This window comes from Grammomys surdaster, unplaced genomic scaffold (genome assembly GCF_004785775.1).
Source record: "Grammomys surdaster isolate TR1022 unplaced genomic scaffold, NIH_TR_1.0 125996, whole genome shotgun sequence".
NCBI classification, from domain to species: domain Eukaryota; kingdom Metazoa; phylum Chordata; class Mammalia; order Rodentia; family Muridae; genus Grammomys; species Grammomys surdaster.
In genome coordinates this window covers 4884725-4909776 of record NW_021620812.1, presented here as the reverse complement: position 1 = coordinate 4909776, position 25052 = coordinate 4884725, and the positions used below count along the sequence as shown (strand labels likewise).

The window sequence follows — 25052 nt, the reverse complement described above, 5'->3', positions numbered from 1 at the left end:
CAAAAATCATTACTCAGTTTACTCGGACATCAAAAATCATTATTCTGTCTACTGCTCAGGAATGTGTGAGAAAACAATGTTGAAAAGGAAAGCCCAAGAGAATTTTTTTTTCCTGATCACTGTTGTTTTTACGCTAAATTAATATTTATAAAGCGCTGTCTCTTTTTCCTTGTGTGTGACTCTTAGGTAGGAATAATCAACTGAAATGTTCATGTTGTGTGTGAACCCCCCCCCCTCCAGTCCCTGCAGATACACATGCAGGACTCAACCCAGTGCCGGTTGATAGGAAGCTCTGCTTCACATGGACAACCACCACCGTAATCACTGTTTCTCAGGTGCCAAGATGCTGAACACTGGCTGGCTGGATTGAGCCTCTTTCAGTGGAGCTCAGAATCACCAATCACTTTCTAAGTTCACTCACTGAGGAACTGGCCTATGTGGAGGGCATGTATGGATGAACAGGCAATTGACTGGTGGAAGTCAATAGCACAACTGAAATATTTGTTGTCTATGTTTCACAAAGCTCCCCTTAAAGAAACGTGGCCACTCCCCAACTAGTTCATGCTTGAAAGCACACTCTGTTTTGGTCCTTGACACCCTGGCATGACATTCCATTCAGCACTTGCCTTATTTTTAGCCAGACTATCAACACTATTTTTGACTGGTCTGTCGCAGCACGAGAACTTGGAATCTTGTACCGTGAAGGGCAAGCTCAGGAGAAAAGGAAAGACTTCTTCAAAATGGGGAATTACAAATCCAGACCAACACAGACTTGTTCTGGTAACTATTCTGACTCTTGCCATTCCATGTTCTGCTAACGTTTCTCACTTTCTTTCACGCACCATGGCTCAACTGTAAGAGTGAATGAGCGCTAAGTCACTGAGATGTGTGCCAATATGAATGCAGAGAATGTTAACTACTGAGTTTGTTTGAACTTACTCCTTTTCCTGAAAGAGTTGTGAAGGAAATTAGAGAATTTCTTGTAAAAAAAAATATTAGTTTAGTCCTTTGATATAATATGATATAAAGTTTGAAGAACTATTGAACATAGAAATTTTAGAATTATATCTTAAGTATCTAGTATTTAAAAGCTAAAAGACACTGTCTAGCAAGGAGATTGCTGCAATTAAAATGCAATAAAATCAAATGAAATAAGTCAAATATATTCTTTCATGTAAATATATTGTACAATATCAAATGGGTTCTTAATTACTACAATCCCAAAGTGATTGCATTATAAATATAACCATCTGTATTAAACCCACAATCAGTCATATAAATTAAGTATTGTAGAATTGAGAATAAAAAACAGGGTTTTGATTACTTGTATGCTATGATCTCCGTCTACATTTTGCAAAATGCAATTATAAATCAATCCCATTTGTTTCTTTTTTTTTTCCAGATGAATGGAAGAAGAAAGTTAGTGAATCTTATGCTATTGTAATAGAAAGGCTGGAAGATGACCTGCAGATCAAAGAAAATGAATTTCAAGAACTAAGGCACATCTTTGGGTAAAGTCAATGGTTTTTACTTTTTAAAATACATGTCTCCATATTTTGTTTTTAGGTATGTTGTGCATATAAGCATAAAGTCTTAGCTATAAACAGTCTAAGATACATCTTAGGTATAACCAGACTAAACTTTAGAATGCCAAATTGTCTGTTCATAAGCATCATGTGACTCCCTAAAATGGAAAGATCACACCTCCCTCATTAAACTATGGATAGGGAATTGAATGTAAACTATTACTATCCATAGTAAACTATAAATAGGGAATGGCCAACTGCGGAATAGGCCGTTGAATGCAAGCTGCCACTGTTCCAAGTAGCCTGCTCCTAACAAAGAACACCCTTGATTTTACTAAGAAAAAGAGTTTAGTCATACCCAAATGCCATGCATCTGAAAAGAAATTTCAGATACCTTAAGTGTATGAACGTACCATGGCTAGAAAACAAAGTCATCAATTGCCCTTGATTCATCTGAACTTCACCAACAGAACTAACAGGGCTTCTCAGGTCTTCACATGCAGGCTGGGATGAGAGGCTACTGAGGCATCACCGGTCACACAGTAGTCACATATCATGCTCAGGTGCTCACCATGTGACAGGCAATTTGGAATAACACATTCATATCCACCTTTTACTTCATTAGAGAAGAAAGGTGGTAGTACAACTTGATCATAAGTCATCCGCCCCTTATGGATTCCAATATCTATACTAACTAAGATGGGATCAAATTGGAAGAATCTTTCACCTTTATGAACCCTAAAAAATAAATCATTTAATTTAGTTAAGAAACTATTTTGATTATGGCGAGGCTAGCCAGCAGAAATAATATGTATCTTTTTAAGGATTGTACTTAACAAATGGACTTACAGATTTCTTTTCTCATACTGTACCAGCTGCCAGCTGTTTTTACAACTCCTGCTATAGATGCTTTAAATAAACAACAACAATAAAAACCCTTCCCACTAAGTGCTACAAATGTGACCTTTGACTAATTAGTATTGGACATGAGATAGAGAAAAGTCAATGTATTCCCTCATATATTACATAATTTAGTCTTCACCCGAGTTTTGTGATAGATGTTATTAATTTTGGTGAATAATAACTGAGTAACAAGACACCATGACCTGTCATATCCCACATAGTCTCAATGCTAGACTGTGACTGCTGATTTGCCTGACTCACACACATAGGAGCTACCTCTGGTACTAATTTCCAGTGTGGTTCAGGGAGAATCTCACTTACATGAGTAACCTTGGCAGCATATAGATACGTTATGTTTGCTAGCTTGGAGGGAGAAAAGAAAACAAGATGATTTTTAATGATAAAAAATAATGTTTAGGGGCAGCCAGTGTGATGGCTCAGCAAGTAGAGGGGAATGACTCCAAGCCTGAAGACCAGAGGCCAAGCCAAAGACCCATATTAATGGGAGGAGAAAACAAACTACTTATGTTGTTCTGTGACCTCCAGATGCACAGTGTGGTATGTGTGCACCTACGTGAGAAACGTGCCTGACCTACACATTACATACCACATATACACACACTACATACACACACAAACAGACACATACACACACACACAGTAAATATGTGTAATTTTTAAAAGTAAGATTTAGGTATTGATTGTTCACTAATTTTAGAAAGTATTTGAGATAAAAGACATACTTAAAGCAAAACTGGATAAAGGCCATGAGAAACCTAGGAGAAATAGAGAAAGTGACTTAACTAACTGCCCATGTTGGGCAAGGAATCATCTCAGCATAAGGGTCTTAGAGCTATCTACACATGTCTAACACAGATGTCTATGCAGTCTGCATGTCCTAGGTATGTTTCTTGATCTCACTGGGACTCATTTGAAATAAGGTGAATGTAATTGCCTCACAGGATAGTCAGGAATTGATGCAAATTAAATACTAGGTAGAGGATCCAATGAAATCTTAGGTGCTGAACTATTGAGACTGATGTGTTAAAAATCATGTGTTAGAAATCATGAAAGACAGAGGACTTCATGATGGAGTACAAAGAACAAGTTTATAAATTTAGTAAAATTGAGAATATAAGATAGCTAAAATAAAATGTTTTCATAATGAGAGACTCTTTTCAAAATTTAAAATATAAAATGTTCGAACAACTTCTGATGACAGCAAACTTTGAAATATAGTCTTTGAATATTATGAGTATCAAAAGACTCTTCAAAATGGATGTCAGATTTCTTGAGAATAGCAGTGTTATCTTTTGGTTAGGGTATCCAGTGGCCTCGTACTGATAGGGATGGCATGAGGCTGCAGAGAGGATTGGGAAGACATTTTGTCTTGAGTAGTGTTGAGCATCTGCTAATGTTCTAGGTTCAATGAGTCTGTCTCTCATCAGAGGATCCCAATCTGTAAGGATAACTTCCAAGAATCTATACATGGTGCTCAGGTAACATTGCAGTGAGAACATTTTCCTAGAGTGAAATAGGATTCATGATCCAGTGGTAGAAAGTCAGTATCTGGTGCAGCCTATGGACTCAGGACAGCCACAGACAACAGAGTGAGCACAGTGCTGTCCGATTCTGTCACTTCAGACAGCTCCGTCTGGAAAGTCAATTGCTTTCAGGGCCGAGTTCTGAGAACTTTCTCCTCTTTGGAATAAAATGATGAATGGCAAGGAAGAGAAGGGAGGCTGTGCTGAGAATATAAATTGTCTTAACTGGTAGCTTATCCAACAAAGTGTCCAGGGTTGTTGGAGAAATCACATGCGCTATTACAGAAAATCAACTTTGAAAACCTCAGTGATAGATACATAGTGTCTTCACGCCTCAACCTTAATTAGGGTTTGTGTACATGGTATTATGCTGTGACAAACAGCTGTCTAGGTGCCTGGGAGTGTGCCTTTCTCTATGGATGCAGATCGCAGGAAGGGGAGGTTCCCTGTCCACAGATAGGCAGTTAGCACAGTCACGGGCAGAGTTCTCTGCTCAGTCTGTGTTCACTGGTCCATTTCCTGAAACATTTGTTTATGATGTTATATCAGTAGGTCTTATTCATCTAGAGAATGTAAACTAGACAACGAGCCACCACCCCACCCATTCACACACATAATATTCCCTGGTTTAAACTAGAGTGTAGAAAACACATAAGACACTAAAAGCTAATTCAGTTTGTGTCTGTGGCAGTGAGACCAGGCTGTGGGAGATGAAGGGAAGAGAAATGAGAGGTTTTCTCCTCTAATGCAAAGTCGTGTTCACTTATGGCTTTGGACACGTGTTGAAGTCATGAACAGGAGGCAGGAACAAGATAAAAAACAAAAGCCAGAAGGATGGGAAGGCAGACTGGTACATCCATGTACAATGTACTCCCTCTGCTGCCTCTAATTGCCACAGTTTTCAGCTCAATATTTTCTTCTTCACAATGCCTTCTATCTATTTGTGGTCCAGGCCTGGTCTATGTGATCACAAGACGTGCATCTCCATCTTGTGTGCGTTTTCTATATTTTTGTTTGCAAAAAACACTAATATGCTAGCTTCTAAATGATAAATAAACTGCCAAGTTAGTGCCCACCACATGTCAGCCATGCCACTAAGCTTTATCTTTGTATATTTCATCCTCTGGGGACTCTGGAGACTTTTATTAAGGCCAGCAAAATAAATGAACTTGCAGACAGCAGACACAGCAACGTTCAGAAGTGCAATTCTAAACAAAATGACAGGCTTAACTTAAAAATGGGGATGCAATCTTTTTGAAAAGTTACATCCTAAATTCTAGCCACCATTTTCATTTCCCATCAACGTCCAGTCAAATGTTTCTGTTTTGATGAACATAATTAAAATACCTAAGATCTTGAAGCAACTATTCCTCAGGAAAACCTGTTTTCTCTCCTGTGAACTTTTTTAAAGGAGCTGCATGTCTCACATTCCCTGACAACTGGGCATCGGTTGCATGTTCTAATGCCTGGGGCTCAATTTATTCTCTAATTCCTTCTTGCATTTTTTATCACCTGCTATGCCCCTCACCGACAATACATTCTAATGAGTTGATAGTGGTGCTTGCTGGGTCCTGGATAAAATTCCTAATTAAGATGGAGTCACACTCATGAATATTTTTCTAATAGCAAATTATTTCCTTAATTATTAAAAGGGGGTAGTTCTGTACCTAAAGGTTACTTTCTGCCTTGAAGCGTAATGAACTCTTTTCTTAGCCTTTAACTTTTAGCCATAAGTGTGTGCTGCTTCGTGATCCAATTAGACTTCTCATCCATCACCTCCTACTCTCAGAGGACATCTGACACAACCACAAGTGGGGAATTATTAAAGGTGAAATGTTTGAGAAGTTGGCTGATACAATATATTGATGTACAAAATAATGAGCAGAGAAGGTAAAAATTAATTCAACTCCTCAAAAGCAGAGAAAATGCAAGAAGAGAAGAGAGAAGATGACCATCTGTGGTGGTTTGAATGAAAATAGACCCCTGGGGCTCACAGGAAGTAGCACTATTAGGAGATGAGGCCTTATTGGAGTAGATGTCGCCTTGTTGGAGGAAGTGTGTCACTGGGGGTTGACTTTGAGATTTCAAATGCTCAAGCCAGGCTCAGAGTCTCACTTTCTTCCTGATTCTTGAGAATCCAGATGTAGAACTCTGAGCTACTTCTCAAGCACCACGTCTGCCTGGATGCTTCCATGCTTCCCGCCATGATGATAATGAACTAAACATCTGAACTGTAAGCCAGTCCCAATTAAATGCTTTACTTTATAAGAGATGCCATGATTGTGGTGTCTCTTTACAGTAATAAAAACCCTAACTAAGTAAGAAGTTGGCCTCAAGAGTGGAGTATTGCTGTAAAAGCGATGGACCATTGTTTTTGCATAGAAGAATATGGAACTCTAGAACTTTGGACTAGAAAAGCAATTGGATACTTTAAGTGGGGCTTAACAGGCTGTACTATAGGAGACTGGAAGACTGTGGTGCTGAGGGTGATTTGAACTGTGAGGGGACCTGGCTTAAGAGGTTTCAGAGGGGAAGAATATTAACATGTGTCCTAGAGATCATTTGGTGAAGAATTTGCCCCTGTCCAAAAAGAATCTTCCTGAGGTCAAATTGAAAAATGATATAGATTAACAGCTTTGGCAGAGTAGATTTTCAGAGTCTCGTATGGACTCTGTTGATGGTCATTAGTGGCCAAGCTTATGCAGATCTATAATGAAAAGGCATAAGATGAGCAAGTAAGAATATCAAACATACAGATTGAGGACAAAGGGAGCACCAGGAAGTGTAAGCAGATAAAAGAAAAGCAAATATTAAGTGAAATAAAGGAAGTGGGGACCTCACACCAAGGCCTCACCTACCTAAGCTTCCAAGTTGTGTAAAGAAATTAATTAAAGAGAAGCTCAGGGCAATGCATGATGGTACAAACCTTTAATCTCAGCCCTCCAAAGGCAGATGCTGGCAGATCTCCAAGTTCCAGGCCAAGCTGACTTATAGAATGAGTTCAAGGACAGGCAAGTTGAGGCAATGAAGGAAATCATTAAAAAAAGAAAGCTTGTGAAAATTTATCTGAACAAGGAGGCATATTCCAGCCTCAGCAAGCAACAGAGCTTGGTAACATCAGCCATGTGCTTTTGTCTTTATAGTCAAGGATACAATAAAAAAGTTATGGAATCTTCTCCCAAGACATGCTGAGGTTGGGCATGTGTCAGGAGTATCTCTGAATGGAGGCCTAGAAAGGCCACTGTGTAAAGCTGTAAAGGTGAAACCAGGATTGCTTTGGAGACCCAAAACACTGGAGATGCCAGAGTCATGGGGTAGCTGCTAAGGAAAGCTGCTGACAGACAGTGGAACCAACCCAAGGGAAAGAAGTGTGTTGTAGTCAACAAAGCTGAAAGGAGTTAAAGATCTGGACAGTGCTTTGACGTCACACATGGAGATGCAGAGTGTGGCCTCTGTCCAGCTGGTTGTCAGTCTTGCTTTAGTTTGGTTTTTCTTCACTGTGCTCCTTTTCCTCCATGTTGGAATGGGAATGTATGTCCTGTGTCATTATATGTGAAGTATGTGAGCCTCTTTTTCATTTTATTTTATAGGGGTTTAGATTTAAGAGATTGCCATGAGTCTCAGAAGAAACTTTGGAATTTGGACCTTTAAACAGTGAGGAGATTGTGACAGACTACGGATGGGGACTTTTAAAGTTGGACCTAATACAGTTTAGTATTACGATGTAGATATAAGCCTATGAGAGCCAAGGAGTAGAATGTGGTGGTTTGAGTGAAAATGGATGCCCATACCCCTCAATAAACTTATAGGGAGGTTTCAGATGCTCAAGCCAAAACCAGTGTCATTCCCCCTTCCTGCTGCCCAAGAATCCAAATTTAGAACTCCAAGGTATCGCTCTAGCCCAATGCCTACCTGCATAGATGCCATGTTTCCTGCCATGGCTATAATGGACTAAACCTCTAAACTGTCAGCAATTCCCAATTAAATGTCTCCTTTGTAAGAGCTCTCAGGGTCATAGTGTTCCTTCATAGCAATAAGACACCATCTTCCTACTGTGTTTCACATTGCTGGCTACTCCTTCTCATACAGTGCTTTGCAGAGTCCCATGAAACAGTGAAACAGAAATCACCATCCAGGTCTTTTCCAACAAGTGTCCCATGAATATCCACAAGCATGTTTGCTGAATAGCTTCTACTTCGGAGCCCTCTACTCACAATAAGAGCCATGTTCACTCCCCCATACCCCTTTCTCTCACCTCTATTTCTGGAAACTGAATTCCTGTCTTGAGTGGTCCTCTACTCTGTTTCTCTTGTTATCTGTTTCAGAAGTGTTCGTTGACTATAACTGTTTCAGATAAGGTTGAAACAAAATTAGGCTCTAAACCTAAGCCATTACTATGATAGAGAGCAGGTGGTGGAAGGTAACTAAACATTAGATATTTCAGATAATAACCTCATGGTGTAAGGTTTTGTGAGGTTTCACTCGGTTAGACATTGTAGGACTTTTACTAGCAGCCATCAACAGCATGATTTTTGCTAAAGCATTGATTTAGGTTAGCTTTAACTTCACTACTTACCTATGATTTTGAGACAGTTAGGAAGGAGGATGTTAGAGGTAGTGTCTTCTGAAAGGAGAAGGAGGGAGAAGGAAGAGAGGAGGAATGAGTGGGAGCCTTAAGGTAACAAGCTATGGCAGATAAAGAGGTGTGGAGTGGGCAAGGAGCCCTGAGGAAGAGGGGAAGGTGAAGGAGAAGAGAGGGAGAGGGGGAACAAAAGAAGAGAATGGGGAGGAAGTGAGAGTAAGAGAGGGAGAGGGGAGGGAGGGGGGGAGGTTCCCCTCACTCAATAAGTACAGAACCTGAGGTGCAAATCTGAGACAACATGAATTTGGTTTCAAGTATCTCTGCTTTTGGCAGTATTGATGTTTGTTTTGTTTCCGTTTTGTTGATTATTGCCACGAACTCTACCCAAACATTTCAGACAATACTTTGGGTCTGTTTTGAAGAACACATGGCTCCCCAAGGCTTCTTAAAACCTTAAGAGATGTCTTTCATTCTTCCTTAGTAGGGTCATCTTCCAGGGTTTGGGTCTACTTCTGTAACAGCTAAACTTCACAATTGGCTGTGTTGTCTTAAATCTGCTGTGGAGGAGTACGCTGGGCCCAGAGGGGCTTTTTCAGGAGGCGAATAGAAGGTGCCTTTCCTCACACCGACTTCATTATCTCCCTTGTAATTCCTTGCACACACTGTGCTTTCTCCCTGAACAAAACATTACTTTGAACGTTTTGTAGCCAATCACTTTCAAAATGCAGTAGCATCATTATCAGCTTGTGCATATCTACTTCATGCTAAAGTAGACTAAAACTGAAACAGAAAAGTTTGTTTGATAAGTCATTGGCATTTGAAAATTACAATTTGCCTGAAGTAGCCTTGCAACATTTCAAATTTCATATTAAAGTTTAAGCTGATTTTAAGGTACTCTTGCCAGTAACATTGGCATCCTGTTAAAATTTCTCCTGACTTAAAAACATACAGAAACAAAGTGTCTTAAAGAGTGTTTCTATTGCTTTGAGAAATACTAACCAAAAGCAATTTGGAGAGTAGTTTATTTGTCTTAAATGTACTTAGTGGCAGAGCAAGACCCAGGTAGAAAATCAAAGCAGGAACTTGGCAGTAGGCACTGAAGCAGAGCCCAAGGAGGAGTGCTATTCACTGCCTTGCTCATCCTGCCCTGCTCAGCTTGCTTCCTTATACAATCCAAGACCACATGCCGGTGAGTGGCATTGCTCTCCTTGGGTTAGGCCCTCCCACATCCATCACTAATAAAGAAAATGCCCTACATGCTTCCCCACAAACAATTTGAGAGAATCATTTCTCAGTTGAGATTCCTTTTCCCAAAATAGCTCTTGTATCAGTCTAACAAAAGTATCTAACCCGGACACAATGCAAGTAAAATCGAAGTGTTTGAAAGTAGCAAAAGAAGAGATACACAAAGGTTTTCAGAAACTATGTAAACTTATCACATTCTGCCTGGGGCTGGCTTCTAAACAGTATAAGGCAGCAGGGTTTTACATGTGACAAGAATATTAGGACAGACACCAAAGGAAGCTTCAAGTGGCCACTAAAACAGCTGAATATAAGCCAAGGTAACAAAGTTCCAGCTCTCCCCATTCACTGAGCAGTATCTTAGTATCTCCCCAGTCACTGGCCCTTGCAGTATCTTAGGAAGGCATGGCTTTTTCTCCCCCAAGGACTTCAGTTTACACTCTGTTCAAGACATTAAATAGCACATGCCCTTGCTTTGCAAGCAAGCAAGGGAGACTAGATTTTCTGTCCTCAATAAAGTATGCAGGAAGTGTGTCCAATTCCTGATGAACAGAGTTCCTGATGCCATGAGCTGAGTAAACAGGCTTTCTTAAGTATCATTTACCCTGAAAATGACATCATAGGACATGAAAAGTGCCTTTGGGTGGCCAAGAGGAAAGGGACCTCTGTTAGTGGACAAAACCACACAACTGACACAAACTCTAAGAACAGCAAGAGATGGGATTTCTTTTGACCAAACTGCATGAACTTAACCTTAGTGGGAACACTGAGAGAAGAGCTAGGTTTGGAGTACTTGGGTAAAAGTTAACTTTCATTTTATATTGTCAAGGGTATACATATGGCAATGGACCTGGCAAGATGGCCAGAGGGTATTGGCAGTGCTTGTCACCAAGCCTGACACTCTGGTTGCATCCATGGGACCCACAAGCCAGAAGTGGTGACCATGTGGTTTCATGTTGTCCTCTGGCTTCTTTGAGCAAAGGTTCCTGAGAAGTAATAAACCACTCACTGAAAGTCTGCTGACTAGACCTTCAGTGAGATGAAGAGAAGTTGGAACATTGTAAGTCCAGATTAAAATTACCTTGGAGCATCTTTACTCCCCTAAATAGTCATTTGCTGCCCTCTTCTGTATGTGACCAAACATCTCTTTGATCATTAGATAAATCTTCTGAGAAATAATAATAGACCTCTAGTGTCCAACCAACGAACCAAGAAAGGTGTAGGAATGTTGTCAGATAGCATCTGAGTAACCTACCTAACCCCCCAATGCTATGAGCCACCCACCTAATGGTGTGACCCACACACTACAACTAATAATGCTATAACTCACATACTTAATACTTTGACCCATCCACCTAATGCTGTGGCCTACACACTGCAACTAATAATGCCATAATGCACACACCTAATGCTGTGAGCCACCCATCCCCCGTACTGTAATATGCTCACCTAGTGCTGTACTCCTAATCTTTCTGCCAACGTATTAGAAAAGTCTTTGAGTTATGAATTTTCCTCTCTTCCTATCAAAACTTTATTAAATGGCTGCCATGTTGTAGCAAGGAATTTGGGGGTAACCTAAATCTTGTTTCCAGTCCATGCTCATTCATATTCTGCTCCAGTAAACTCAATTGGCCAATAGCTTCCACCCATCAAAAAGCTCAGAACATCATCGGATGTAGCTGGAACCTGCGGAAGGTTTCCTCACCTCCCTGTATCCTGCTAGCCCCACCAAGATGTTTGTTAAATGAAATGACTAGTGGTGCTTAGTGCTTAACAGCACACACTCCTCATACTGAGGACTCAAGTTCATTTTTCCATACATCAGTCAGTCTATGACCACCTGAAACAACAGGTCCAGGGCATCTGAGCTCTGTTTCTGTGCTCAAGTGTTTTCAAATAAGCACAGAACACAAAACTTAAAAAGTAAAGCTAAATATCTGATTAAGTGACTCGACCTGTGACTTGTTTTTCGTTCTAAGACTGTGAAAGTTCCCATACAACTTCCACTTTGGAATATAGAATGTAGAGTGATCTGAGCCTTCATCCCCAGCCTGTGGTGAGTCAACGTTGCTCATAACAAACCATCTCTCGGTCCCTCTGAGTAAGGGCAAGCTTATGTGGTCTGAATGCTTTTCTAGTGTGGGCAGCTAAGCCTGTTTTGTTCAGGGGAAGAATATCCCACATGTCTGTGAAAACAGACCACAGGGCTTAGAGTTGCTAATTAAAGCCTTTCTTGGGCCCTCTCAAGGTCCCTAGATTTAGAGGCCTGCTCTTTTTAGCAGCACCCTGGAGAATAGAACTTTTTCTATTTCAAAATTCCAACAGCCTTTGAAGTTCTTTAACTGGAAGCCTTGATGCAAATGGCCTGAGTTTATTGAGCCTTTCAAGTATAAGTACTTTAAAGGTGATAGGAATCCCCTGCACCCCTCACCAGAGACCAGACATCTCTCTAGAGCTGCTGAGATTAAAATAGGCCGAAGGCCCCTTGAAGCTGACCTGGAGGCCAAGGACTTGATCTCCTTTCTACTGAATAATGTCCTGGGAGTGCCAAGGACCTGAAGAGGTCAAAAAATTTAGCTCTAACTTCCTGTTGAAAGGCTGCCTGTGGCTCCCAGAGTCCTCTTGGGGGCAAAGGCTTTGATAGGACAAAGGTAAGAAATTCATTAATGTCTCCATTCCTCTGCTCACTGGCGACCATATCTTAGGTGATCTGAGACAGCTGACCCAGCTAGAGTGCAAGGTAACTTGGCCTCAGGCAGGAATTGTCATACATGTGGGTTATATTCCTTTTCCCACCCTCTTATCAAATACAACACAATGCCTCCTTTATATCTATATCTCCCTCCCTCCCTCCCCCTCCCTCCTTTTTTCCTTTTGTGACTATTCCACTTTGTCTATGAATGTAATACAAACATTTGAATGCGAAAGAAATAATTTGACTTTTAGACGTCTATACTTTATAAGGGGTTTGGTAAAACTAGATTTTATGTTTATTTAATTATATTGGAACACAGTATATGTTTGAATCTTTACCTTACCTTGAGTCTTTCAACTATTGATATTATTTTCGCCAAATGTTACTTCTTCACATGGAGGATTCAAAAACGCTTCTTCCAGGAGCAGACTTATAGCAAAAGTCAATTCTGAATTTATAGACCAACAATCGCTTCTCAAACAGAGGCAACATGCTAAGAGGTGAGTTTCTGCTTATCTGCCCCGTGCTTTTTCAGCTCTGATGAAGCCTTCAGTGAAGTCAGTTTGAATTACCGCACAGAGCGTGGCCTGTCCCTGCTGCACCTCTGCTGTGTCTGTGGAGGTAAGTGCCTGGAACCTGTCCAAGCCAGAGATATGCCTATGAGATTGGGACATGGGGTGTCACAGTGGGCAGCAGGAAGGTCCTATCAGACTCAATTTCTCTTTGGCGTTGCTCCTAGGAACCTGATGACATCCACATGAGTGGTGACCCCTGTAGATCCTTGATCTGTATCTCTGAATTTCTATTTATTTTCTTTTCTAAACCATGTAACTCAGTTAGCTTGGCTATCAACAAGTGTTTTTAGTACAGGGTGCTGAGAATCATGTTTAATGGAGGTACCTTGAGAACACTCCCTGATATGATCAGACTGTCGATTACCTCGAAGAAACAAGTGTATGTGGGGAGAAAAAAAAAAGTTAAACGTAGAATCTGAAGACAGGGAGATTGCTCAAAGTGAACATGAGTGTCATTCTGCTTGTACATCATTTAATTTCAAAGAGATGCCAACTTATGACAGGCCTCAGCATACAATAGCAGCTCAATACAGTTAATGAATTGTCAAATGGAAAGTAGGTATTTAGTTACTGATCAAGCTGAGCAAAGCTTTTTGGATGTAGCAATGGAATTGTGTTATCAATGGACAAAATCTGCCTTAACTTACCTGATCCCTCAGAACAGACTTGGTTTCATATCCCCTCCTTCCTAATGAGAGCTGGCTGCCCAGCCTCTTCCAGAGCTACCACATCAGAGTGGTTTTTACTACTGATAATCTTCTGTAGGATCCTGTGTGACTACATTGTCATCTTAGCTTTCTACTAGTAATTTATGAGGATGAATTCACTTGTAATCGCATGAGGTTTTTATTGTTTCATTTTGCATGTGCATTTTTGAGACAAGGACTTCTCTGTAGTCGAGGCTAGCCTCAAATTTGTGGCAGTCCTCCTGTCTCAATTTCCTCAGACTGCTGAGATTACACACATCAGCCACTGTGCCAGTTAAAATCTAGAGTTTAGAATCTTATGATGTTGAAAGAATTAAAGCCCATGAGCCGAGTCTGTTGCAGCACACAGCGTCCATGCAAAGTTGAACGTGTGTGAGAAAAGCTTGTGAGTTATGAAATAATGCCCATGAATACAAGTGCATTAGGCGTGGACTTGAACAGTGGGCAGACATTTTCACAAGTCTGAATAGCATTTATCCTTAAGTCAGAGGAAGACGGTGAAGTGCTTCAGAAAGCCCCTGCAACAAATCAGTCTTCATATTTCTCTCTAGGCAACAAGTCACATATCCGTGCCCTAGTGTTAAAAGGGCTCCGTCCATCCAGACTGACAAGAAATGGGTTTCCAGCACTGCACTTGGCTGTTTACAAGGTATGGCCTTTTCATCCTTATACAAACTTTGTTAGGGTTAAGGACAGCATCGGTCCTGATTTTTACTCCACCCCAACCCCACAGAACTGGTATTAAATGAGACAGGCACTTTGGGATATTTGGTATCGGAAGTGACCCTCAAGACTCTCAGACATGTACATTCATATAACATGTAAGTAATGTGACACTCTAGCCACAGTGACTTTCCCTCAGTCGATCACTCTGACTAATTTCAGATGTTGAATGTGGATTATCTCCTTGGCCACTGAAGAAATCCATAAGATTCAAATGTTAGTATTTGTTTTACAGAAATAAAAAAATGAAGATGGGTGTCAGATGCCTGGTTGATCATAGAAAAGTGATTATAACCTGCCACAATTGAGCCCAGCTCCAATCGTTATAGCTATATTGAATGTTTGCTTCTTCTTGATCGCATGTGAGTCTATGACAGAGTTTTACTGCATCCTTGTATGCAAGTCTAGAAAGAAGCAACTGTTGGCTTCTTAATGACCCTCTGTACTTGCAGACATCTGACGAGTTTACATTGTGGGGAGAGGACTACCCTTTCCCACTGTGTTATTTTCCTTTCTAGTGATGCGATTAAATATTCCGACAAAGGTGATACAGGGGATAAAGGGTGTTTGGCTCATAAAAATGAGGTTACAGTTGACCATTGTTGGGAGGTTATAGTGGCAGGAACCTGAAGGAGCTGGTTCTATTGCATTCCTAGTCAAGAACAGAAAGCATACTTGTGCTCAGCTTACTGTTAACTCTCAGATCTACTTTCGGATCTCCTTGTGAGGGAATGGTGATGCCCACAGTGGACAGGTCTTCCCACTCCAGTTATCATGGTCAGGGCAGTTCCTACCACAAACCAACATGGTCAAGCAACTTTTTTTTAATTGGGACTCCACATGGGTGATTTTACATCGTGCTGACTCCGCAAGTCAAATTTACTATTACTCATGATTCAGACTTGATTTCTCTCAATGTATCCTGCAGATACCTGCAAGCTGCTCTGTGCATCTCCAGTCAATGCCTGGTCATTGCCAATAGCTTGCTGGGGAACCAGCAGCTAAGTGTTAAATTCTCTTTAATATCTGCTACTCGTTCTGCAAAACTCAAACACAGGCAGCTAGGTTCAGGATAATGTGTGACAAACATTTTCCCTGAAGGCAGAGAAGGGATAATAATGCCTCTGCAAGGAATAGAAAGGTGCTGATTGACAGCCGAGGTGCTTTGTGAGACACTGGACTGTCTCAGTCTGGAGTTCTTTCCTGTAATCATGCCTGTGTTGAGAGTCACTGTGACACTGTCACGCAAGAGGTTTCTGGATGCTGTGGAGTCATGGTATTTGTGCAGTTCATGGCACCCACCTCTGCTTGTAGAAACTGCATTTCCATTTTTAGAATCTCTCTGCTTTGTTTCTTGTGTTATCTGCTACAGAAAGGGCACTGACTGTAACTTCTTCAAAATGGTTGAAAGGTAGGCTCTTAGGAAACAAAGTAGACAAACCTCTCTTCACAGTATCCAGGGAAACACTGAGTCATTTACATATGTAAAAGCATCAGTGCCATTTAAACACAAAGCTCTTGTAAAAATCCATGTGCTTACCAGGAGCCCACATCACCTGATTAATACCTGCATGCAATGATTTGGGTCAGGTTAAAGTATAAATTTAGCCATCGCGGGCAAATGTACATTTTTTTTTAAATCCCACACAGGTATTTTCAGGCAACAGTTTCAAGAGCACTGCTTTACCCCGTTCCCACATATCTCTGTTTTTCCTTCTAATTTTCCTGCTAAAATATTTTTTAGTTCTTTTTTCTCATCGCACCGTTATTAGGTACTTTAAATCAACACAAACTGAGCCTCCTTAAGCCCTCTTGAGCTCCCAGATTTTATTGCACTCAATCTCGGATTCCAATTTAAACTTTATCTTTTATTGCAGCACTCATAATTTCAGGGTTATTTATGTGTTTTACACGTTGCTCTGTGAACTCTCAACATCGGAACTGAGGATTTTGCTTTGATTCTTCACCATATAGAACCTAGAGAAGGTCCTGAGTAAATAGCATCCGGGACTTATCAAGTATCCAGACATTATCTTGATGCGGCTCAGCCTCGAGAGTTCCAGCAGCTTAGAAGCTAAACTAGATGTACTCACCTGTCAATTTTAAGACTTTCAGGTGATGGCTACATGTTCAGAAAACAACTGATCGTTCCCTCTGCCCTCCAGTTTTCTCATCTCCAAAGCAGAGCTGGGGGAAAGTCGGGGACGTACCTGTAGCTTGCTACTTCTGAGCATGCGCAGGGTGCTAAGGCTTGTCTTTGCTGAGGATGCGCAAGGTATTTAGGCTTATTCCTAGTGTCATTTCTTCCCTTAAAAGAAAAGTTAGAGTAAACATAATTATCTGTTTTGTTAAGTGATTTGGGAGATTTTAAAAAGAAATCCATATTTAGTACTAGCAAAATAACTCTTACAAGGAAACTGCTAATAAAATTAACCATTATTGTGCAATTTAATTTTTTTTAAAAAAATATAATTTTTAGACACTTGGTTTTTATCTATTTTACACAGAAAATAAAATGAAATGGGTCTGTCATCTGGTTTGTAACAATAAAAATGTTGAAAATTACATCAAAAGTTTTACCTTATGCATAGATTTCTGCTCGCCGTTTTATTAAGAGTAAAATTCTCTTAAGCAAGTATTTGTTCACATACACATTGAGCGAAACAACCAGTTGATGCCATATAAAATACGCTCTTTGGAAACACATCCGTATGCAGATATTTGACAAATTGACTTCAGATATGGCTTGATTGCAAGTTTGATTTGCAAAACAGAATAGGAGAAGAGTCTTTTCACACGGGTAGCAGATGTTTGCTCTCTCTCTCCTCCTACTGGCAGCCAGAAGAATGACCATTGAGACAGATCCGGTCTCACAAAGAAAAGCAAAGCTAGCTTCCTAGCTTCCCATGTCTCTGGGCTCCCTAAGTTAACAGTTTTGTTTGTTTGTTTGTTTGTTTGTTTGTTTGTTTGTTTGTTTAAATTCATTAAATTGGATCACTTAGTTGAAATGCGAAGTCTCTGTGTGCAAAATTCTAAAAGGGAACCGAAGCTTGTTCCCTAAATCCTTCTCTAGAGTTCTGACTATCCAGCCTCCATATTTAAATACTGTATGCACCTAAAATGATATGCAGATGTTGGAGGGGAAATACTGAGCCTTAATATGGTTCAGAAGAGATTACCTAGGAATTCAAATGAACAAAAGATTGAATTAGACCATCCAACTTAGCCCCAAACCTGCCTCACATGCAACGCACAGGAAAATCGTGATTCACCTACCTACGTGACATGTCTTTAGAGGTCAGGAGCAGTAGTTTTTAATTCTTTCTTTAGCTTTCACAAGTTGGAAGCTGATGTAGAAAGGTGATTTATTTGTTCTATTCTGTACGTTTCTCCTAAGATCTCATCCCAAATCATATTTGTTGCATATTTATCACATAATATATACATATTATATGTAATATATATACAAGTTTTTTGCAAAGTGGAAGGAGATGGAGGAATGTCCCCAGGTCTTTTCTACAGAACCAGATCTTTTAGAGATCTCAGGGCCCTCCTCTGTGGGTTGTGACAACACTTTCTCTGTGGGTTGTGAACTCCGAGGCTTCCTCTGTGGGTCGTCAGCTTGCTGACTGCTATACTCCCCAGCCCAATCTTTTCTACCTTCTCAGCATATGCAGTTAGTTAACAACTTGAGAGTTTTGTTTCAGCAGTCCTGGATACAGACCCAGAGCAACTGCTCCACAGTTTCCAAAGGCTGTTCTCATACTGGAACTATTTAGCATTAACTCTATTGGCATGACTGGATTAACTAAGCCCATGGTAAAGCTCTATTCTGTGCATGGTAAAACATTCTGGGGCATCCCCATCTTCCTTTCTAAATTCAGGCCCAGTCACTGCCCTCATTACCAGTTTTGACAACCAAAAGCACAGTACAATCCCAAGATGAGAATTAAGAACCAATGATTTAGAGGAGAGATTAAAAGATTCATTAACTTAAATTGATTTTTTAATCCAAGACTTCTTTCTATTTGTACAAATGACTTGACTAAGGATTGCATTTTTCCCAAATGGGAATTTGTCAAGAAAGTAATAAAGAACTCTTTGAAGAAGAAGAAGAAGGAATAAAAATCTAAGAAAAAAAATCCCATTTGGGGGGGAGGCCTTCTTAACTAAAATTTCCAAGTAATCATGACTTTTTAAAACAGTGTTAATAATAGGGCCTCGCATTAATTAAACAGTTATGCTCATAAATTGATATAATAATTACCCTAGAACAACATCTTGTCTCAGTCCTTACATCAGACAGCTTTACTTCCTGGAGCACCTTCTCTCCCAAGCCTGAGTTAGCTGAGCCTCCAAAACAGTCTTACACAAACATGATATGAATGCTTGGTTCATCTCTGCACTTTTTCCATCTTAGGACTCATGATCTCCATGGCTAAGGAACAAGATAGGATGACAAATAAGTGAATGTTATAAGGCAAACAATGATGTGACCCATCCTGAGACTCAAGGCTTCTAAATTATTAAGAAGTGAGCAGAGATTGGCAGGCTATATGAAGGGGGCTCTTCCCTGTTCAACCCTAGTTCAGATTTCTTATGGGAGTCTCATTACAACACAAGAAGGAGCTGAGAGTCAGGGACTAGGGGTAGCTCGGCTTGTTAAGAAAATCATATTGTTCAGAGTTAGTAGACCTAAGTCCAACGCCCAGCCCTGGCTCAATCTAAACATGAGAAGGAGGCTCATTTTATGATCCAGAATGCCCATAGGGATAGTTGAGAAGCAGAGTCTAAGGACGGAAAGCTTCAAGAAAGTACCTTAAGTGACACCTTCTGAGGTAAAAAGGCAGAACCAAGATTAGGAGGAGATCATAGTGCAGACTGGATCAGGCCTGCACTAGGCAGCACAGAGCAGACTGAGCCATGGCAGTATGGCCCTCTTCAACACTATAGCATATCCCAGAAGATCAGAAAGGAAAGGCAAGGTAATAGGAAATTAGCTTATACCTGATCAAAGTGTGGTGTCTTCTGAGTTGAGAAAGAGAGGGTTTGTTTTGTTTGTCTGTTTGTTTTTAGGTGAAGCAGAAAGAGCCAACATGCCCCAGCTAGTGTTTAGTTCAATGACCACAATTTAGAGTCATTTGGGAAGAGGGAACCGCCGCCAGAGAATTGCTTTCATCGGATCGGCGTCTGTGAGGAACTGTCTTGACTGGTGATTGATGTGAGAAGGCCTAGCCTACTGTTGGGCGGTTGCTCTTGGGGAGTGTAGGAAAGATGGCTGAGCGGGCTGGCAAGAGCCATTCCTCCATGGATCCCACTTCCAGTTTCCTGTCATGAGTTCATGTGTAGGTTCCTTCAAAGACTGACTGTGACTCAGAAGAGCAAAATGAAACAGACCCTCTTCTCCCCAGTTATTTCAGTCATGACAACAGAGAAGCAGATCAGAAGACTCCCTGGATTCTCCACAGTATTTAATTTTCTTGGTAGAGCCGATGGGTGGAAGCAAAGATCCGTTGCATAATTCTGAAGACCTTTGCTTCAGTTTTAAACCCTTAAACTACAGTTTCTAAACCTTCATATGTATGTATAGGATGATGTTTAAAAAATGAACTTAGTTTGTAAGCAGTGGAATATTATTTATATTGTTGAATTTCAAAATTACGAGATTTAGTTCATAAGTGGTGCATCTTGTGAAGATTCCTCTTCCCTGACACGTCAGGCATCCATACTCCAAGTATTATAGACATTGAGATTATGTATTTATTTATTTACTTATGACTCATTTATTTATTGAGACAGAGACTGGCTTCAGCCTCCCAACTGCTGGCATTGCAGGCACGCACTGCCATGCCTTCTTTGAATTTTTAATAGAGGGTGAAGCAGACAGAACTTTGTGTTTCTGCCAATATCTGGGGGTTTGTGAGTACACGGGCCATCACATCACCCTCTCATGTTCTGAACCAAGTTAGACAATACTGAGTTATTGTGTATGCCCCATGATGCCATTGTATTAGAAATAAGAATTATATAATTACCACAAAAGTCCAGTGAATTGTGGTTTGTTCTGTGTTTGTTACATTTTCATCTTAGAAGAAATGTTTCATCCTCATTCTCAAAAAAAAAAAAAGAACCTTTAATTTTACACTCTTCCTGTAAGCTCCTGACTTCTGTGGGGTTGGTGTTAGTTACTAACAAGTCATGTTTGTAGGCTTGACACTTGGATGATTGATACTATTGAGCAACCTTGCCACAGAGAAGTACTCTTTCCACCTGTCCCAATTATGTGGCAAGGGTCGATGGGTGCTACTCCATTCTGCAATTTGGTCCATTCTGCTTACCAATTCAAGCTCTCCTCAGAAGTCGCACTTAGGCTTTCTCTGAACACCCAAGCCTCGGATAACCAGGAAATCAACAGCACCCTGCGCACAGCCTCACCATCTGCTTTTAGTGGAAAAAAACCACTCAAGTTGTGTCTCATTACAGGATAGCCTGGAACTTATCACTTCACTGTTGCACAGCGGAGCAGATGTTCAGCAAGTGGGGTACGGCGGCCTCACGGCCCTCCACGTAGCCGCAATAGCTGGACACCGGGACGTGAGTCTGGCCTCTCCCACATCGGGAGAAGAAAAAAAATGTTACCAGCCTTTTCTAATCGTATGTCATTGTGTGAGACACTGGTATTTTCAGATCCTAGGTCTTATTCTGCTTTTTTCTAACTACTGGACACATTTACCCTGACAGGGAAGTTTAGCTATGTCAATGTGATTTTATACTGAGTTGGGAGCATTGTATAACAACATACTGAAATACCAATTAATATAAAGATGCCTGGATATAAGATATGCTATGCTGTGTTGAAAGCAAATGCTTTGCACTCAGGCAGCGTGGCCACAACAGCTTTCTCTCCTTTCTTTGAGGAAGTTACTAACTCTTATGCTCTGCTTTCTTTATTTGGAAAACAGTAATGGACAGGTTAGGTTATAACTCAGTGGTAGATTATTGCCTGACACATGCAAAATTCTGGCTTCAACTCCTAGAAAATAACTATTTTCTAGTCTAATTAAAGTTTCCACACGAAGCACCCTGAAGATTGCTTCCTACAAAGTGAGGAGAAATGCAAATATATATATGCAAATATATATATTTTTTTCATATATATATATACATGAAAAAATATATACAATGAAAAGACATTTATTAAACACAAATATACCTCAGACACTGTTCTGAGTGCTTAGATGGCAGGACCAAGACAGCAGACAAAATCTCCATTTCTGTGGAGCGCAGTTAAATACAAGAGTCAGACAACGAAGAAGAAAAGAAGATATTATATAATCTGAGTTGCCAGTGAGTACTGTAGAGTGATAAAATATGGCAACTCTGGAGAAGTAGGCATCACTTACATGAGCTCTATGTCAGAGATTCTGAAGGATCGTGATTCTGAACCAGAAGCCTGAGTGTCGTGGCATAGCTCTGACAGTGGAAGCACACAGGCTCGAGACCCAATGCTCACAAATGCCCAGACACTGCAGGAGCCACAATAATCATGGGGAGTTGGGAGTGGGTGGGTATGCTGGATGCGTCATCAGCAAGATAAGGTTCTGAGAAGGTATCCAATCTTTTCTTAGCTTTATCAAGTATTACATTTTAAACAGACCACTGTGAAAACACGTGGCTAACTTTACGCACACTGGAGTAGTTTTTTTATTGTCCCTGATGAATTAGGTAGCACATCAGGTCTCCTGAGAGAAAATTTCTTACAATGACAGAGCCATTGAGTACAGATTCTGTCTGGAATCCTGGTCATTCTGTTCAAAATCCCACCCCTTCCGAGCTCTACTAAGATGTACCCGCTTGCAAAGTTCATTAAGGTAGTAGATAGCGGCCCTCCACCTCCTTGTTAAATAGTTACTTTTGAAATTTTTCATATCTCAAATTCAACAGTACCTATTTTCAGCAATACACAATCCCTCAAACAAGTGTGAAAAGAGACATGGATAAAGCCACATGTAAAATCTATGACATATGTTTGAGCCATGTCTCCTAAAGATGCGACTCCGCAGGTCCTCACAGGTAACAGTGTCATGTTGGGAACAGAAGATTTTCCCTTATGCTATTCTTTCTCATCGCTACAAAATCTTACTCACTGAAAGATTAACACAGATATTCAGAGGTATTGTTGTAAACGTATAGCATCAGTTGTCACTGTTTATGGGGAAAGACAGAAACCTCAGTAAAGTTACTTAAAAGCGTTTTCTTCTTGCCTATCAAAAGTATAAAATTTCAACTAGAGCCGTAAACATTAAGAAATCTTAGTAGAAGAGCTGAAAAATATTTCTGGCACTCCTCTGAAGGATGCCCAACCTTTAATGAGCTGATGAATTTGCAAGTGATGTTTAGCAGGCTACTCTCTTCAGCATCTTCAAACGGCCTTGTTTTCTTAGGCTGTGAATTAGGGACAAACAGATCATTGATTTTACCTGCTCAGGGCAAACTCTAATAAAACAATTCAGGTAGGTCTCTACCAGTGCTAATTTCTTAGTGCATTACCCGATTTCCCTACCTACCCAGTGTACAAAGCTTAATGACTCCTATAGCCAGTAACCAGCTGTACATGAAATGGGTTTGGGCTCAGCATCCTTTGTTCTACTCTTACACATCGTCCTAATTAAGTCATTGGTCAGGTAAGAAAAGTAATTCGGTGAAATGCTATCTTTGTCCTCTCCCAAAAAGAACAAAACACAAAAACAAATAAAAAAAATCACCCTAAATCACCATATTCAATTGTACATGTTTGAGCTGAAGAAATGGCTCATCAGCTGAGCTTGAGGGCTGAGTTTCATTCCCAGAAGCCACACTGAATCTAACAGAAAAGAAGGTGGGGAAGAGCCTTGAATATTGGGCACAGGGGAAAAGTTCCTGAACAGAACACCAATGGCTTATGCTCTAAGATCAATAATTGACAAATGGGACCTCATAAAATTGCAAAGCTTCTGTAAGGCAAAGGACACTGTCAATAAGACAAAACGGCAACCAACAGACTAGGAAAAGATCTTTACCAATCCTACATCCAATAGAGGGATAATATCTAAAATATACAAAGAACTCAAGAAATTAGACTCCAGACAACCAAATAACCCTATTAAAAAATGGGGTACAGAACTAAACAAAGAATTCTCAACTGAGGAAACTCGAATGGCCAAGAAGCACCTAAAGAAATTTTCACCATCCTTAGTCATCAGGGAAATGCAAATCAAAACAACCCTAGGTTCCACCTCACACCAGTCAGATTGGCTAAGATCAAAAACTCAGGTGATAGCACATGCTGGCAAGGATGTGAAGAAAGAGGAACACTCCTCCATTGTTGGTGGGATTGCAAGATGGTGCAACCACGGAAATCAGTTTCGTGGTTCCTCAGAAAATTGGACTTAGCATTAACTGAGGACCCAGCTATACCACTCCTGGGCATATACCCAGAAGATGCTCCAACATATAACAAGGACATATGCTCCACTATGTTCATAGCAGCCTTAATTATAATAGCCAGAAGCTGGAAAGAACCCAGATGTCCTTCAACAGAGGAATGGATACAGAAAATGTGGTACATTTACACAATGGAGTATTACTCAGCTATTAAAAACAATGAATTCAAGAAATTCTTAGGTAAATGGATGGAACTAGAAAATATCATCCTGAGTGAGGTAACCCAATCACAAAAGAAGACATATGGTATTCACTCACTGATAATTGGATATTAGCCCAGAAGCTCGCAATACCCAAGATGCAACTCACAAACCACATGAAGCTTATGAAGAAGGAAGACCAAGTATGGGTGCTTTGGTCCTTCTTAGAAGGAGTAACAAAATTCTCAAGGGAGCAAATATAGAGACAAAGTGTGGGACAGAAACTGAAGGAGGGGCTGTTTGGAGACCATTCCACCTGGGTATCCATCCCATGTGCAGTCACCAAAGGTAGATGCTGATGTGGATGTCAGAAAGTGCATGCTGACAGGAGCCTGATGTGACTGTATCCTTAGAGGTCCACCAGAGTCTGACATATTTAGAGGCAGATGCTCACGGCTAACCATTGAACTGATCAAGGAGTTCCCAATGGAGGAGTTAGAGAGAAGGAGCTGAAGGAGCTGAAAGGGTTTGCAGCCCCATGAGGAGAGCAACAATACCAACCAACCAGAGCTCCCAGTATCTAAACCACCAGCCTGGGAGCACATAGAGAGGGACCTATGGCTCTAGCTGTATATGTAAAAGAGGAGGGCCTTGTCGGACATAGGTGGGAGAGGAGATTCTTGGTCCCATGAAGGCTGGATGCCAAGTGTGGGGGAATTCAAGGGTGGGGAGGTAGGAGTGGGGGAGTGGGTGGGGGCACATCCTCATAAAGGCAGGAGGAGGGGGGATGGGATGGGGAGTTCCTGGATGAGGGAGGAAAATGGAGTAAGGGAATGGCATCTGGAGTGTAGATAGAATATCCAAGAAAGAAAGAAAGAAAGGAAGAAAGACAGAAAGAAAGAAAGAAAGAAAGAAAGAAAGAAAGAAAGGAA

The 25052-nt window shown here is 40.7% G+C and overlaps 1 protein-coding gene across 1 annotated transcript in view; it reads left to right on the top strand.

The window, feature by feature from the left end:
- Positions 1–645: 645 nt before the first annotated feature.
- The window catches only part of Tnni3k (TNNI3 interacting kinase), a 253119-nt gene continuing 228712 nt past the window's right edge, over positions 646–25052 (top strand). The window contains exons 1-5 of the mRNA XM_028754295.1: positions 646–780; positions 1403–1511; positions 13028–13113; positions 14326–14423; positions 20981–21091. Coding sequence (XP_028610128.1) covers positions 741–780; positions 1403–1511; positions 13028–13113; positions 14326–14423; positions 20981–21091 — 444 coding nt within the window. The 5' untranslated portion in view covers positions 646–740. The remainder of the gene's footprint in view (positions 781–1402; positions 1512–13027; positions 13114–14325; positions 14424–20980; positions 21092–25052) is intronic.